At 36.1% G+C, this 18,269-nt stretch overlaps 1 protein-coding gene across 1 annotated transcript in view; it reads right to left on the bottom strand.

Moving 5' to 3' along the window:
- Positions 1-18,269, bottom strand: part of EXOC4 (exocyst complex component 4) — a 735,341-nt gene that overhangs the window by 664,132 nt on the left and 52,940 nt on the right. The window contains exon 5 of the mRNA XM_035021134.1: positions 12,052-12,161. Coding sequence (XP_034877025.1) covers positions 12,052-12,161 — 110 coding nt within the window. The remainder of the gene's footprint in view (positions 1-12,051; positions 12,162-18,269) is intronic.

The raw sequence follows: 18,269 nt of genomic DNA, 5'->3' as shown, positions 1-18,269 counted from the left end.
GTGGAGATACCTGGTCAACTATTTATCTTAAATACCATTCGTTTTACCAATGAAAAATTACCTCTAACATCTTTTATTCTAATTAATGCACCCACTGGTACAGATTGAGAGAGCAGTCTCTGATGCACTGGTTGCCCCTGGAGTATATAATCTTGATTAGGGTCTTTCAAATGTTAACTAACTACCCCTGAAGTGTGGATTCCTGATTAAGGTACTTCAAAAATGTTAACTAAGCACCCCTAAGGTGCAGATTAAATTACTTTAAAGGAAACTACAGACAATATAACACCCTACTCCTGAAAGGAGGCTGCCAAAAGCTATTGCCAACTCTGCTACTAGGGGCTATCATTTACATGAAGCTAGGGGTTTTTACAGTCTCAGCACAGGAATAGTTACAACTCGGAGGTGGACATTGAAAGCACAATGAATGTGCGCTGGTCCGCCCATAAGTGAAAGTGGGCTAAGGGGGAAATGATGGTATGTTTCGGGGAAAGGTAGAGTGGAGGGTAGACTATTAAATAAAAAACAGGGTAGACTATAAAAACAAAATGACACCTGTTCAGTTTCCCTTGAGACAGCACTTAACATACGTACATTATCTCTTTTAGAGCAAGGAGGATGCATCTTTGAAAGTCAAGAAGTAGCCACCAGTGGAGAAGTGGCTACTAACAATTTTAAGAGGGCAACAGGATAAGAGAAGACACAAGGAACAGATGAACAAATTGATAGTTTATATTAATATTCAATAATATGTGTTAGGTTTTGTAAGTTCAAGCACCTAAAGAGATAGCACGATGTAGTAAAAAGAGAAAGAAAAAAAAGAAAAAAAGAGCAAGAGCTGGGCATCATAGGACTTGAGATCTGATTACCAACTCTACCACATGCTAACTGGGTAAATCTCTCTCAAGTCATTAAATCTTGCTGGGCCTCAATTTTTCCACCTGTAAAATGGAAATAAAATGTTATCTACACAACTGTGTATATTAAATGAGGTAATAAGACATCAAAACACAAAAAGAAACCCCCAAGAAAATAAACAAATGTACTTTTAAAACTTCTAGCTTTAGGAACTCCTGGATTGCTAGAAACAACGGTAGTTACTTAGGTCCCCATTTCTCCTTATTTCCTCCAAAAACAAACTAGAAAAACCAGAAGAACAAACAAAACTCATACAAATCATACCCTCAGGATAACCTGGAAGACAGAAATGGCCCAAAATTCACAACAACTGTAAATAAAAATAAGAAAAAAAAAACACCTAATCCCAGCAATGGATCTCCCAGGCTCCTGCCTGACCCCTGCTCTGCCACAAGGCTTTGTTGCAAGCAAAAGCAGGCTGTTGAAGAACTATGAAGAGACAAGGGGGTTAGTGATGATCCTAAGATTGATCTACAACTATCTTCTAAAAAACACTATGCCCACCCTAAGTTTCAAAATACTCAAAAAGTATCCAAGAGATGAGAGCATGGACTAGAGGGAAGAGAGTTTAAAAGCAGACAATTTGCAGGAGCAGTATTTGAGACCTCCAGCTTCTTTGGGAGAAATAAGACAAAAGGAAGAGAGAAATGCCCTTTGGCTACTGGATAGTGAAGGGAGAAAGAAGCATAAAGGGAAAATTCAGAATCCCACAAGAGAGTCAAAATTCTGAGAACTTTCTCCTACTGTCAAAACAATAATCCACTCAAGTATTTGGATTCTGCTATGCTGACAGAAGAGGGAGCCAATGAGCTAGGAATTCTATAAAACACCCCAAACCCATAAAAAGAAAACAGAAAAACATGAACAAATTCGTATGAAGGTATATGGGGGGGGGGGGGGGAGTGTCAAAAAATCTAACACACATTAACAGAGGAAAATTCCCTGCAACAAAACTACCATGAAGCACAAGAAAATTAGCTGACAACACTCCAAATGGAAAAAATATATTCAAACAAGAACTTGGGGATACAAAGTCACCTTGAGTCAGAATCCCAAAACTAAGAACAGACGTGGACAAATAAAAGAAAGGTGAGAACAAAATGGACTAAACTGAGAAGAGATCATGGAAAAAACGGCTATCATTTCAGACAGGAAGAATAAATTATAAAATACCCAAGAGAAAACAGACTCAAATGAGTATCTTCTAAAGGGTATTAAGGAAATTCAGGGAACCACAATAGAGAATAAAAGGGATATAAAGTAAGAAGTACAAAGACCAAAGAGAAAGTAGTAGAAATGAAAGACAGGCAAAGAAAAAGTTCACATATTAGAAGAAAAACAAACAATACATTACTTAAAATTATAAAGAAAAAAAGTCTTGAATCTACAAAATGAAAGAGCCCATTGGGTATCTGGGAAAATTAGCCATCCAAAAAACAAACAAACTCCAGGGCATTTCCTACTACAACTGTTAAGTTTCTAAGTTAAAAAGTCATCAAGGTCTACAGGATCACAATTTACAAGGGCAAACAAGGCAAACTGATGCAGCCACTCTGGAAAACAGCATGGAGATACCTCAAAAGTTAAAAATAGAAATACCCATGACCCAGCAATTGCACTACTAGGTATTTATCCAAAGGATATAAAAATAGTGATTCAAAGGGACACATGAACCCCAATGTTTGGAACAGAGATATCCACAACTGCCAAAAAATGGAAAGAGCCCAGATGTCCATCAAGAGATGAATGGATAAGAAGATGTGATATATATACAGAATGGAATATCACTCTGCCATCAAAAAGAATGAAATTGTGCCATTTGCAATGACATGGATGGAACTAGAGGGTATTATGCTAAGCAAAATAAGTCAGAGAAAGACAAATACCATATGATTTCACTCATATGTGGGATTTAAGAAACAAAACAGATGAACATAGGAGAAAGGAAGGAAAAATAAAATAAGGCGAAATCAGAGAGAGAGGCAAACCATAAGAGACTTTTTTTTTTTTTTAAGATTTTATTTACTCATTTGAGAGAGAGCAAGCAGGCACAAGCAGGTGGAGTGGCAGAAAGAGAAGAAGAAGCAGGCTCTCCACTGACCAGGGAGCCCGATAATGGAGCTCAATCCCAGGACCCCAGGATTATGACCTGAGCCAAAGGCAGATACTTAAGGAACTGAGCCACTCACACGCCCCAAAAGAATCTTAACTATAGGGAACAAAGTGAGGGTTGCTGGAGGGGAGGTGGGTGGGGAATGGGCTAAATGGGTGATGGGCATTAAGGAGGACTCTTGTAATGAGCATTGGGTATTATATGCAATTGATGAATCACTAAACTCCACCAAGAACCTAATAATAAACTATAAGTTAACCAACTTGAATGTAAATAAAAAAATTTTTAATTAAAAAAATAAAAGAATTTTCATAAAACACACAAAGGAAGACAATAATGAAATAGCATTTTATAAAAAACAAAAAAAGAAAATCAGGAAGTAAAAATTGTAAACTAAGGAATTTATACCCATCTAAACTGTCCTTTAAGTACCAAGACTATAGGAAAAGAAAAGAAAAAAGAGAAAAAAAGCACCTATTAAAGGAATTCTGCACCCATGAGCCCTTTCTTAAGGAACCTTTTGATAAGCCAAGAGATGAGTGGAAAAACTTCAGCAAAAAATATTGATGATGATGAGCATTTAAAAAATTTAAGTGTAGATTTAAGACAAAATCACAAGTGGCAGGTGTGGATGGAACACAGCTAACACAAGAACGTTATAAAAAATAAAAAGTAAAAAACACAACTAAAAACTGGCAGAAAAGAAAGGAAAACGAAGTCATGTTGTTACTTAGGCAAAAGATGGGGATTAAAGGATATCCACAAAAACAGAAATGTGAGTGAAAGATTAAAGCATTAAAAAGGGACTAAGAGCATTTTTCTAAGTTTTTAAATACATTAAAAAGACAATTGCTAGGGTGAAAAAACACCTCTTAAACAACAACAAAAAAAATTGTTTAAATTAAGCAGCAAAGAATTAGTATCTCAGAGAAAAAGAAACACAGCAAATATACATATTTATAAAATACTATGATAGAGCTAAGACAAAACATTAGTCTTATCAATATACATCAATGGATCAGATATTGATCCATTGGTGATCCATACATATCAATTGATGTATTGATATACATCAATAGGATCACCTATTATAAGAATAGGATTTTCAATTTGAGTCACAAAGCAAGGCCCAACAATATGCTATACACAGATCTCAAAACCAGTAATTTAGAAAGGCTAGAAATATAGAATGAACAAAAGATGCCAATCAAAAAGCATTAACCATGATGACGAAGGGCATCTTTTAATACCACACACCACAATTCGCAATAAGGCTACAACACTTACAAATATTTATATACCAAATTAAACAGCAGCCATTTTGAAACAAAAACTACAAGGGAGGTAGAGACACGGGAAAGACCACTAATAGAAAACTTGAATACATCACAAAAAAACAAAAAAAAAAAAGAAGGAGATCAAAGACCTAAACAATAAATATGGCAGATCTTATGGATATATATCAACTCTACACCTGATAACTAAGAATGTACCTTTTACTCAAGTACCCATGGGACATTCACACTGATCATGTATTGTCACAAAGAAAATATAAGTTCTATGAAGTAAAAGTATTACCAACAATACTCTGAATTCAATGCAAAAAAGCTAGAAAGGATTAAGAGAAACAGAACAAACACAAAGACCCTTTCATCCTTGAGTGTAAAATTCTTCTATTAAAAATACTACATCAAGGGGCACCTGGGTGGCTCAATGGGTTAAGCATCTGCCTTCAGCTCAGGTCCTGATCCCGGAGTCCTGGGATGGAGCTCTGCAGCCATTGGTCTCCCTGCTCAGTGGGGAGTCTGCTTCTCCCTCTTCCTGTCCCTCTGCCCCTCCCAACCTCCCCAACCCCGGTTCATGCGCTTTCTCTACTAAATAAAATCTTTAAAAACACTGGATTTTCATCCAAATACAAATTGAAATGAGACAATAGTTTTTAAATGATAATGGAAACTAAATATCAAGGTTTATGGGAAGCATTTAAAGTGTTGAGAAAAATTCCTCTCATTTAACACTTTTATCAGTAAAAATGAAAGAATTAAAATATATGACTTCAATGTCTAGATCAGAAGAAAAAATAAACCAGAAGAAAGCACAGAAAAAGGAAATAAAGATAAAAGGAGAAAATGAGGCAGAGAACAGAAGAATAGCCCTGACCAATAACCAAAATACTGGTTATTTCTTGAAAATTAAAAACAGAAACAAAAAACCCTAACACAACAGACAAACCACCAGCTACTTTGATCAAGAAAAGGGAGATAGTGCAAATAAAAAGACGAAAAGAGAAAAGAAAATTTCAAAATCATAAGAAAATACCGATCTCTGTAAAAATAAAATTGAAAATTAAACAAAATCAGTAATTTCCTAGAAAAACACACATTATTAAAATTGATCCCAATAGAGACAGAATGCTTAAAGAGAACAATTTACACAGGAAAAAAGAAAATTTAAAAAAGCAAAAATATGAAAAAGTGTTAGATCCAAATGTTTTCACAGGGAAATTCCCTAACCTTCAAATATCAGAGAACCCCAACGCTCCATAAATTGTTCTAGAGCACTGAAAATGAAGAAAAACTTCCAAATACCTTTTATGAAGCAAATTATTATATTGAAGGCAAAATCTGATATGACTTAGACTGTAGGCTAATATCCTTTATAAACATCGATGCAAATATTCTAAGTAAAATATTAGCAAACAGAATTCACCACCACACTGAGAAAGTAACACACCATTATCAAGAGGCATTTATTCTAGGAAATGAAAAACTGGTTCAATATTAGGAAGTCCATTAATATACAGCACAGTAAGAGATCTATTAAAGATAAAACAGAAAAAAGCAGACAAAAGACAATGACAATTCACAAAAAAATTAAAATGGGCTTTAAAATTTCCTTATAAAAATTTGTTCAAACTGACTCATAAGAGAAATGCAAATTAAACAATAGTGTGATACCATTTTCACCTACCAAATGGGCATAAATATAAAGTATAACAACACATTATTTGGCAAGGCTGTGGGGAAAACGAGCACTCTCACACACTCGTGGTACCATGTAAGCTGGTACCATACATAAGAGAGTGGCTGAGCTATGATAAATCAACATAATGGAGAACTATGCAAGTGTTAAAAATAATAATAATAAAGCATAAATCTATATAAACTAAAATGGAGTGATTTCCAGGATATAAAGTGAAAACAGCAAAATATAAGAGAGTATCTAAAGTAAAATTCCCCTTCATGGAAGAGAGGTATTAAGAGATATATATATGAGCTTATTTTTTAAGAAGAAACACAGGAAGAATAAGCCAGAAACTCATGAAATTGATTAACTATATGGGATGGGTGGAAAAACAGAAAAATGATCAGCATCCACTTAACTCTCTATACACAGTAATAAAGAAATGGCCTAATAAAAACCTGGCAAACAATAGACAATTTACAAGAGACCCAAATGGTTCATATACATGGAAAGATTCTCAATGCCACTAGAAACCTCAGAAATGCAAACTAAAATAACTAAAAAAATAAAAACACAGGGCCTGTCAGATTTATGAAAACCCATTTGCAAAAATTAAAAGTTTAACAAAGCCAATTTTAAGGGCAAGAAATAGACAAACAAAAGTTCTTGCATAGTTCAGATCGTACATTGGTGCAATCACTTTAAAAAGCTATCTGACGGGGCGCCTGGGTGGCTCAGTCAGTTAAGTGTCCGACACTTGATTTTGGCTCAGGTCATGATCTCAGGGTCATAAGATCAAACCCTGCACTGGACTCGACTTAAGACTCTCTCTCTCCCTCTGCACGTCCCCACCCTGGGCTTTCTCACTTAAAAAAATAATAATAATACAAATATATACATATATAAATATGTAAATCATATGTATTGTTTCTATATTTACAAATACACAACATATATACATACATACACACAGTAAAAGTATGAAAACACACAGGAAAAAGATATGGAACAATTTCAAAATAGTAGTTATCAATAGGGTAGAAGAGAGAGGAAAGGAAGAATTCATGCATTCATAGGGGGCTTCAGTTGTACCCGTAAATTTTTTTTAAAGAATCTGAATCAAATATGGAAAAATATTAAGATTTATTAATATTAAAGTACATAATGATGGTTATATTCATCTCCAATATATGAATATAATATTCATATTTAATAAATGTATTTTAACTAACAAACTCTGGCTTTGCTTTATTTTTACATTTATAAACATCTGAACCGTTAATTCCATTTTGACTCCCTTGTATACAGTCCTCAGCTCTACTTACGACTAATCATAGAAATCAACCAATATACTTAACAGCAAAAGAAGGATACTTTTCGGAACAAGTGATTTAAAATGCCAAGGGAGGCCCCAACCTCAGGGCAGAAGTACCTCAAAAGGCATCACCTTGTTTTGGAGAACTTTCACTATTCTAGACATGTGAGTTGCAAGAAGAAAAATTTCATCTCCTTTTATGTTAGGATTCATAGCTCCCACTCCATGTAGAGAGAATTTAAATATCAAATCCTAAATTTTTAAGGAAAGTATCAAGTCCCAGAACAAGATTTTATGAAATAAAATGCACATGAGAAAACAGCAGCAAAAGAAAAAAAAAATCATTTAATTTGTGCTCTCTTTAGGTTTTATTGCTTAACCTATGCTGGTACCAAAAAGAAAGGAAGTAAGAAGTCCAGTTTCATTATAGTTATATTCACAGCAATCCCAGCAGGAGCATGCATAAAATGAATAAAGAAGCCACAAATGAAATGCTTGTGTACCCCAGGAGTAATTGCTCAGTCAAAACGTTCCAAAGGCAGTTTGCCAAATGAAAGGACATACTGGGAATCCAAAAGCTTAAACCAACATGTTACTACAATTATTGGCTTTTCTCCACACTTCTCCCATCCTTTTACCTAAGTTATAGTTGAATTACTACATCTAAATTAGACATTAGTTTCCTGTACATTACAAAATACTATGACTGATGAGAAATAGGAGAAAGGCTGGCAAAATACATCTCTCACTTATTTAGAGTGGGAACAGCATGAGGCTACCTTCCAGCAATCACCATCTGGTGGACCTGGACTGATCACTCAACCTCTGTGGATGGAATATATTTATAAAGTGAGTTTTAAAAATAATACCTGATTAGTAACTAGAGTATATAAGCAATATTTCGTATATTTACTACACAAACTGCCTATTCATGTTTATGCCTATTTTTTAATAGTTTACATTTGCATATTTTTGTTTATTAACTTGTTTTATTGATTTACAGGGGTTCTTTATATATTCTGGATACTTAACCTCTGTTGGATAAATGCCAGTCTTGCCACGTATATGGACTCTTCTGTAAACTGCCCATCATTTGTCCAGTTCTTTAAGATGCCATTTCTTTTCCTCACTAATGTGTAGGAAAGCTAAATGGATGCTAATCATTTTTCTCTTAATGGGTTTCTTGCTTCTGCCAACCTGTGCCTTGATTTTAAATTTTGTAATTAAATATTTTTTAATTGGATGGTGCATACACATCTATAGTTCTGTACTTTTATAACTTAAGTATTTAACAGACTGAAATGGGATAGATATAAAAATAATCATCATGATAATGACAATAGTACCTGCCATAACTACCTCATAGGACTGCTGCCATCAGTTGAATGATGGAACATGTCTTGCAAACTATAACATGTAAACTATAATAGAAAATCTCACAGATAAGTCACTCACATCTCTACCTGTAAAGAAGACATTTGAAAAATGACTCATTTGCAAACAATCAAAATGCTTATTTAATTAATAATAATCTCAATGTCCTCAGGAATCACCTCCAACCTAAATTTATGGCACCCTAATGAGAGATCTGTTCTATCCAGGGATTCCCTATTTGAACTTTCTCTATAAAAATGTCAGTTCTAATGGATTACACCCTCCATCCTACTATTTCACAAGATGAGAGGGGAGTTTTAAAAGCCTATGTTAAATTCCTGGCTGAAAATGACTATTACTTTCAAGGCTGACTTGCAGGGCACTTCACAAAAACACTCTTAGGACTTACTGTTCATTAAGAATAAGAAAATATCTGCCCTTTATTTATAGTGTATTTCATCAGCCTCACTTTTATACGTACTTAGTAACATTTATGCAGTTCTCTACATAATTTACATCTTCCACATTTACACAACCCCCTTTAATAATGTGACCCAGATTAATATAGTTCTTAAGACTGGAACTGCAATGATTTAAAAAGACTTCACACATAATTTCAAGAAAGTCAAAATTTTATATATTGGCTCCTCAAGATAACTCAAGTCAGAAAATAGGCACTGCAGAATATGGTAAGCAGAATGACGGTCCCCAAAAGATATCCATGTCCTAATCCCCAGACTCTGTGAATATGTCACATGTCAAAGGAGACTTCACAGATGTGACTAAGGTTAAGGACCTTAAACTGGCAGAGTATCCTGAATTACCCAGGTGGCATCAATCTAATCACACGAGTCCTTAAAAGAGGAAGGAGGCGGCAGAAGGGTGGGTCAGAGAGATGTGACCCCAGAAGGATGTGACACACTGTCGCTGGTTTTGAAGACAGAGGAAGAGGGCAACAATCTGGAAAAGTAGCAGCCCCTAGGAGCTGTGAAAGGCAAGGAAATGAACTCTCCTGTAGAGCCTCCAGAAGGAACACGGCCATGCCAACACCTTGATTTTAGCCCAATCAGACCCATACTGGACTTCTAACCTACAAAACTGTAAGATGATAAATTTACATTATCACAATTTGTTGTGGCAACAAGAGAAAACTAATAACCCAGAGCATACCTAGCTTTTTTGCAGGAAAAAAAAAACTGGTTAGAAGAGTGCATTCTGGAACCCAGCTCCTTACTTGAAATGACAGCTCTACTCCTTGTCAGCTGTGACAACTTAAACCAATTATTAACCCCCCCTAGGCCCCAGCTTTTTCATCTGTAAAATGGAGCTATTAGAATAGTACTTACCTACAAAGATTGTTAAAGGACTGAGCTAATTCATGCGAAGCACTTAAAATACTGTTTTACATATGGTAGGCATGAAACACACCTTACCTACTGCATTTCAATCAGTAATATTTCAACCATCTCTTTCGGTCACCCACAGAAAAATCACGAGATCAACAGCCTTAAACAGTCAAAGAAATGAGCCCTTCTAAAAAGAAAGGTTTGTAGCTATGTACAAGCAGTCCCCATGATGGTCCCACCTCTACTCAACTATCACATGGCTCTTCAAGAGTCATCCCCAATAATGAAGGAACAGACTGCCAAAGGCAAAGTGTCACCGTGAACTCCACGAAGTGAGAAATGCTAACTACAGGGCCTGACAGAAGTGCCCATCAAAGAGTAAGCTGTCTTATTAAAAATAATAGATGTAGCAAAATTAGTTTCTACTGAAATTTGCCATAATTGGCATTTTTTCAACTTACTTGGCATTTACACAGTGCTTTTCATTTGCAAAACGCCTGCCCTATCATTTCTTCATAAACAATTAAAATTTTTATTTCACTTGGCCATTGACTCGGCAACATTTACTTAAATTGCTATAACGAAGGTAAGCAACGATGATGGCTCATGCTGTAAAATCATGAAGATATAACAATTGATAATTTCTCCTGGAGGAAGAGGTGAATTACAAAGTATAAATATAAATGGTGTTTCATACTTCCACACTCTACAACAGCTCAAAGAATCGCAACACTACGTCAGCAAGAAGGACAAAGCAAACTTTTTAGCTCCAGGAAGAGGCTTTAGTACAAACCTTATAAAGTGTCATAATAAACATAAGTGTTCTGAGTATTTTGTTTTTGTGGGGTTTTTTGAATCATTAAATAGACTAACAATAAAATCTATTACAAAATAATTTCTACACTTTTCCTATAGTAAAAGCAATAAACCTCAAGATTCCAAGCCTAAGTAACCCTTAAACTTAATTAAATGATATTATAAAATAATTAAATGTGCCTCAGCAACAACAATATATAGTGAGGCTCTCAAAAGAAACACTTTCAACTAGGTACACAAAATGTATTCATTGACTCCAAATTATTTTTCTACCTTTCCACTTTTTCATTATTTCAAGCTCTACAGGACTATAGAACTAGAAAAGAACTGTAAGAACTAATTTATACCTGCGAAGCCAACGATAATCAACATTACTCATTCCTTAAAAGGTACTGAGGACTTTAGCTGTGACACAAAGGCACCTATGGGTCCTCTCAGGAAAAACATCCCATCGCCTTCTCCTCAACCCAGCGCTGCAATAGTTGAAGGCTCTCTGCAGAGGCCCAGGGACAATCTGAGCCAAGTTCAGCTGAACCCTCTGACAGCCAGTCTGAGCCATTCCTGAAGAAATCCCCTAAATCTGCGTTCAGATTCAAAGCATACCCTCCCTCTCCAACTTTAAATGTAGGCCAAAATGGCTCTTATTCAACAGAACACTATGTAGCCCAAGAAGAAACATGGCTAGTCTGTGGATATGATCTCAAAGTACATTGTATGTGTGCATGCGCACACCCACATGCGGGCACATGTGTAAGTGGGGACGGCGCTGGAAGATACAAGGTATCCGTGTAGAGGACACAGGATCTAGAGCACACACTCAGAAGCTCTCAAGCACCAGACAGAGCATGTAACATGTACCGCAGCTACAGAAACAAGAGGGGGGGGGGGGCGGGGAGAGACTCTCTGCATCAAAAAGCATTCAAATTCAACTTCAGAAAAACCAACAATTCTGATCAAATAAAGCGTAACTACATCTGGATTCAGGAGGCAGGCCAGATTCAGCTGCCAGTTTAAAAGCTGATAATGCAACAGGCCCAACCAGTCATCTTCTTACTCCCTCTGAGGGTGGCACAGAGCTCATCAGAGGCTCCAAGGCACTAACCTCAGGACCTCCCAGCCCTGACCCCCCAGATTTCCCCAGGTCTTTGCTGAGGAACTACAACATTATGAAAAGAAGGTGAGTGGCTTAAGAATTAAATACTTACCACTTGAGCTTCCAGGAGTAGAAAACTGAGAGGTATCAAGGAATTTTCGAGGAGTAGGAAGGTTTGTAACATCAATCAGAGGAACAGGAGAAGCATCTTTTATAAGGGAGCTGAAAGGGAAAGGTAGGTAGTTACCACTTTCTCCAAAACCAGCTGAAGTCCCACTACCTGCCCATCCCTTATCACTTTCGTTTTGGCATGAGCCCTTTGTACACTGTGATTGCAAGTGTTTTCCAAGTGTATTTCCAGTGGTGACTGTACAGAGAGGGGTACAAAGATGTAGCCTAAGGGTTCCAAGTTTTCAAATTTTTATCTTTATTTCAATGCTAGCTGGGTCTAAAAACATCAGCGTAAATAGATCCTGGATCATCTGGAAGACTACCTTACCACCAAATTATGCCATGCAATTTCAGTACCCTCCTCTGTTCCTATGTTAAAATTAATTTATTAGCAAAGAAAGATCAAATGTCACCATATCATGATAACTGAAAGAAGGTTTAAGTAGTTAAGCCTTGTTTAGCTTGTGTTTTTCAAGCTGGAGTTTTTGATATAGTCTGGGAGTTCACTACATTTAGTTTTCTTTAAAAGAGGTTCATAAATTTCACGAAGTTGAGAATCATGACAATAAAAGATGATTTAAGGAACTCAAACAGGTTAATTCAGTATTTGATGACCCATTTCACCTTTTCCGTAAAGGTATCTCATCTTAATGATTAACTTTATCATCTCCAGAATAAACACATTAATTTTAAATGGCACAAAGACTATAAAAAACAATTAAATTTTCAAGTTAATTCGCATTTATAGCCATCTGTTAAGTGAAAGAAGTAGGCAATTCCAAGGCAAGTCAAACTTATGCTCTACTCTCAAGAAACTGAATCATCTACGGGGTGCCTGGCTGGCTCAGTCGGAAGAGCATGGGACTCTTGATCTTAGGGCCAAAAGTTCGAGCCTCATGTCAGGTACAGAGATTACTAAAAAAAAATAAACTTAAAAAAGAAACAAACAAACAAACAAAATCATCTAATCACACTGCATCTAAAACAGAAAAGCTTCTCTAAGTTCCAAGGGTAGACTGGTCAAAGCCATAGTTCTCGCCTCTTCCCAGTCCCACCGCCATCATTAGTAGCAGTGGCTGACCACAGATGCGATCCTCACAGTGGGTTATAAAGGGAGGGCAGGCACAGTGGGGGAAGCGGGGACAAGACTACACCTTAAGGAAAGCTTTCTCCAAATGGGAAAGACGTGTGCACTGTGAACATCTGCATCCACACATCCCACAGTGACATACCCCATCTCCCTCCCACCACTCCTTTTGGATCCACAGTGCTAGGTACGTGTGTATTTTTAACCTAATAAACGTATGCATGTTCTTTCAGAAACCTGAAAAAGAAACTTACGTGAAAGGCAAAATCATCAATTAAGGTTGTTTTTTTTTTTTACATGAAGCAGAGTTTATTTGCATATGGAATGTTTACATTTAGAAAATTTCAAAATGCCAGAAAACAATCCTTTTAGCCTCATTCCTTCCTAAGTCTGCCTTCTGGACCAGCCTTTCCTTCTTCTGCTCTCCACTTCAGCCATCGTTGAACCCAAAAACCTTTCCAGCCCAGCATCCACTGCGAACCGGGACTGAACTTCTAGCCACGGATGATTTGCTCCCTTTGCCTTTGGAAACATTAGGTTTGTGGCAGCCTCTAGATAACATATGTCGGTGCTTGCTGTGAACTGGATGCTTTTCTCAGTGGTGGCAAAATTAAGGTTTATTTTTATCAAGTACCAATAACATGTGAGCTATTGTCCCAGGCCTTGAGGATAACGGACAGTTACTAAGGTCCCCCTTCTCATTTACTACAGGGAAGAAGGAATCACGACTCAAACAAGTCTGCAGCATCGACGTGTCTGGCACAGGGCTCAGTGCTGAGGATCCAAGTATGACTGCGATACGAGCGAAACCAAACAGCCTATTTCCAACTGTTGGAATCACTTGCAGACTCATGCGAAACCTCAAGTATAAGATATAAAAGTAACAAAAATAACACTTACCTGGAATTAAACTGACAGAGTTCCCATAATTCTTTTCTTCCAATATAAGGCTGTTTAGTTCCTATTTACCCATAAACTATCTTAAGAAACAGAGCCTTCAAATCCACTGATTTGTCACAATAGTTTGTCTACTGATTTGTCTATAAATCAATAAGATTACAGATTTATCCAGTCATCTTTTACATATTGACTACTGCTCTCATCTCCGGTTTTCCCTCGACTACCTCACCTCATCCTCTGACCTGCATGTTACTCACAACTGCAAAACTGGCTCCATACACATCTCTAGCCTAGATTCACAAACCCAAAGAGACAGAGGATCATCACGGATGTTTACAGCGCTGCTACTCACTATTAAGAAAAAGTTCAGGGGACGGCGGTGGGGGGGATGGGTTAGCCCGGTGATGGGTACTAAGGAGGGCACGTTCTGCACGGAGCACTGCGTGTTATAGGCAAACAATGAATCGTGGAACACTACATCAAAAACTAATGGTGTACTGTATGGTGACTAACATAACATAATAAAAAATTATAAAACAAAAAAAACAGTTCATTTCCATTCTAAATGATAGAGAAAATATAGAGTATGTTTCATAAATATTTCCATAACAAAAATGGAGAAGTCATTTTTAAAGCATTGATAGATGAAGGTAACAATTAACAGGGAAGTTCAGGTGTATATAGGAGCAAGTGTGCCATGCTTACAAATGAAGTCATACCATGAGTACATATTTGTGTGTAGTGATATGTGTATTTCTGTGAGTATAACACACACTTCTATAAACACAGATGTGCACAAGCTTCACTTTAGATTGAAACCTATAATTATTTTCTCAATTTTAACCTAAAAGTATGTTTCAGTTAAATACGGGGTGATAAATGTCTTGCCATTTTAACTTTGAAAAACATAACCTACTGACTTTATTACCAGAGCCAGAGGGCCTTTACACTCCATCAATAAACTTTTAGAAAGTCAATTTACTGCAAGACTATTTTCATAGACTCATCTCTCTAAAATTTTCCCCTGGGCTTCAATTTTCTCCTTTGTGAACACTAACCCAAAGGCAAGTAACTCTGGAAATGACTTTTGGTGTTTCTGTTGTTCTGTTATGAAAGGAATTAGTCTCAAGAGTTCAAGAGAAAGTAGGCACACCCACTCATTTAGTTATGACAGACATGAAGCTCAACAGAAAGGTAGGTGCTACTACAGAATACTGCATTTAAATAGTGTGTGCGTCCGTTTCCATTTCTGAAGAAATAAAGTTGGGCACGTATGAGTACCTGCAAAGGGTTCTGAATATCTCTGAGGAAGTAATTTTGAAAGCAAAAAATAAAATCAAAATTAGACTGTTCTTATCAAGTTTGTAATTAATTTGAATGCACTGAACTGCTTTATTTTGAAAGAAACATTGGTACAAAGTATTGTTTTTTTTAAATATCTCTGATTACAAATTTTTATTTTAAATCCATTTAGTCATTCATAGCTAAGTTGTAAAAGACAGCTGTGACGTACATAAAATACTTTCCGGCATAAGATAGTCCCCCCAAAATTACTAATCGCTTACTGCGATTGAATGTGGTTTGCTATTTACTAATCACAGGGTGGCAGACAGGAAAACTGTAAAGCAAATTATACCAAAAACAACCCCTACCACCATAACCCTAAGGACTTTTTGGCCATTAACTATCCATCCATCTAGTAAAGATCTACCTCTATGCGTTTGACTTCAATAGCCACGAAAGGTTTGGGTTTTGTGGGGGCGGTTTTAAGAAGGGTTAGAAGTACTAACAGCTTATTAAACATCTGCTTTTTAATTAGAACTCATTTCTGTTCCTTCACTTAATATGTCCAAACATAACATAATAAAATAAAATTTAAAATAATAATAATAATATGTCCAAAATTGACAGGGGCAGCTCCCTTGGCTGATTTTATTGTGTAACTAAACCTTGCCAGAGGTGAGCTGAACTTTAAGTTGTATATCTAGTAATGAACAGACTCACCTCTATAACCCCCACAGCTGGCACAGTACCTGGCAAAGAGCAAATGTTCATAGAAGTTTGTTAAATCAAACTGAGCTGAGAAATAGCTGTCAAAGATAATATGCCCTTACTAAGAAAATTTAACTGAATAATGAAACAGGAATGGCTGGCAAAGTAATTCTCTATCGTTCTAAGATCAGCCTGAACATACAGAAAGAAAAATGAATGATTTAGAGGGTCTAAAAGTCAAAAACAGTCATGGTCTCAAATGACAGATCAAGAGTGAAGACATGTAATACAAAATAAAGTGAAACTAAAATCTAGGCAAAGAGGAAAAAAGAAGAGAAAAAGAACTGAAAGATGAAAAGAAAACAGACACAAAAAGAAAAAACTTTAGAAGACAAAATAGGGAACAAATAACACAACAGGGTCAGGGACGATCTTTATGCCCCCGCCCCCAGACAAATATGGACACCAAAATCCATGCGGCTGAAACTTTCTCCTTCATGAGCAAAAGAGCATCCAAGGAAACAAGGTCAAATCAAGTATTAACCCAGGATGCATGAAGTAAAAGGATGTACTTAAAATAACTTTTTATTGATTTTATCAACTTATAAAGGTATTGTAGGTTTTTAAAAAATATTAAGAAAATAAAAATAATCTACTAATATAATTATAACGTAGTGCCTTTCAAAACATTTGACAGAAAAGAGTCTGTCTATCCATCCCTGCCCCCCTGCACATACACATACATACAAAAATGTACGCACTTTCTTTTTCAACACTATTTGGATCCTATATAGAATTTTAAATCCTAGGTTTTCATGTCAGTAGTAAGCATTTTGCCATTTCATTAAAAATAATCTTCAGGATGGCTCAGTCGGTTAAGCATCCGACTCTTGGTTTCAACTCAGGTTGTGATCTCAGGGTTGTGAGATTGAGCTCTCTGTCTGGCTCCATGCTTAGTGGGGGATCTGCCTAGAATTTCTCTCGCCCTCTCCCTCTGCCTCTCCCATCCCCCCTCTCTCTAAAATAAATAAATCTTTTTAAAAAATAAAAATAATATTCAAAAGCATCATCAATAATTGTATTACTATTAAAGTAACAATATATGCTCATGATGAATACATTCACAGTCCTAAGTCCTTCTTTCCTATTTCCCACCCACCATTTCCATTTCTCATAGGTAATTCCTTTTAACAGTGTCAGCACTATCTTTCCAGGAATTTTCTATAAACACACAAACATTTATGTCTACATATAAAGGATACATTTTTAAATACATATCCTCTCAATTCTTACACAAGTACGTTCATCCTGTATATACTGTTTTTCAAGTGGCTTTTTTTGGACCCAAGAATATATATTAGAAATCTTTCCCTATTGGGCGCCTGGGTGGCTCAGATGGCTAAGCATCTGCCTTCAGCTCAGGTCATGATCCCAGGGTCCTGGGATCAAGTCCCTCCATCGAGTCCCTGCTGAGCAGGGAGCCTGCTTCTCCCTCTGCCCTCCCCTGTCTCTTATGAATAAATAAATAAAATCTTTAAAAAAAAAAAAAAGGCAATATTTCCCTATCAGCACAAAGACATCTTTCTCTTCATTTAAGAATTATATACCACGGATATGCCATAATTCATTTAACTATACGCCTCTTGATAAACATCTAAGTTGTGTATTTTTGTTGTTTTTATCAACAATGTTCCAGTGAATATCCTGTTACATATATTTTTATGATACAGTACTATATTTGTAGGATATGGGCCTACAAAGCCTCTTCTACACACATTCTCTTAATTTTTTCTAATGCTAGTTAAGTTTTATCATGTTATTTTTAAACTGAATTAGTATTTTTTGCATATAGTAATAGGTAAGCATCTAAATTTACTTTCTTTAGCCAAATGTCTCAACACTAATTTCTAAATAGGCTTCATTCCCTCTACTTACTTGGATTATTGTTTAAAATTACTGAAGTCCCATATATCCTGCATCTGTTTCTAAATTCTGTTTTGCTATAGCAATCTGATTTTCTATTGCATACCTGTACTGTTTCGATTAGTTTTAAAATAGTATTTTAATATTAGATAAGAAAGGCCTTATTATTTTTCTCCAATATTTTTAAATAATTCTTATTCATTTATTCTTCTATGTGAACTACAGATCTGACAATTTCAAAAAACCCAACTGGGCTA

The sequence above is a fragment of the Mirounga leonina genome, unplaced genomic scaffold, assembly GCF_011800145.1.
Source record: "Mirounga leonina isolate KUSES-001 unplaced genomic scaffold, KU_Mleo_1.0 Mir_174, whole genome shotgun sequence".
Classification (NCBI taxonomy): domain Eukaryota; kingdom Metazoa; phylum Chordata; class Mammalia; order Carnivora; family Phocidae; genus Mirounga; species Mirounga leonina.
This window is presented reverse-complemented; position numbering and strand designations above follow the sequence as displayed.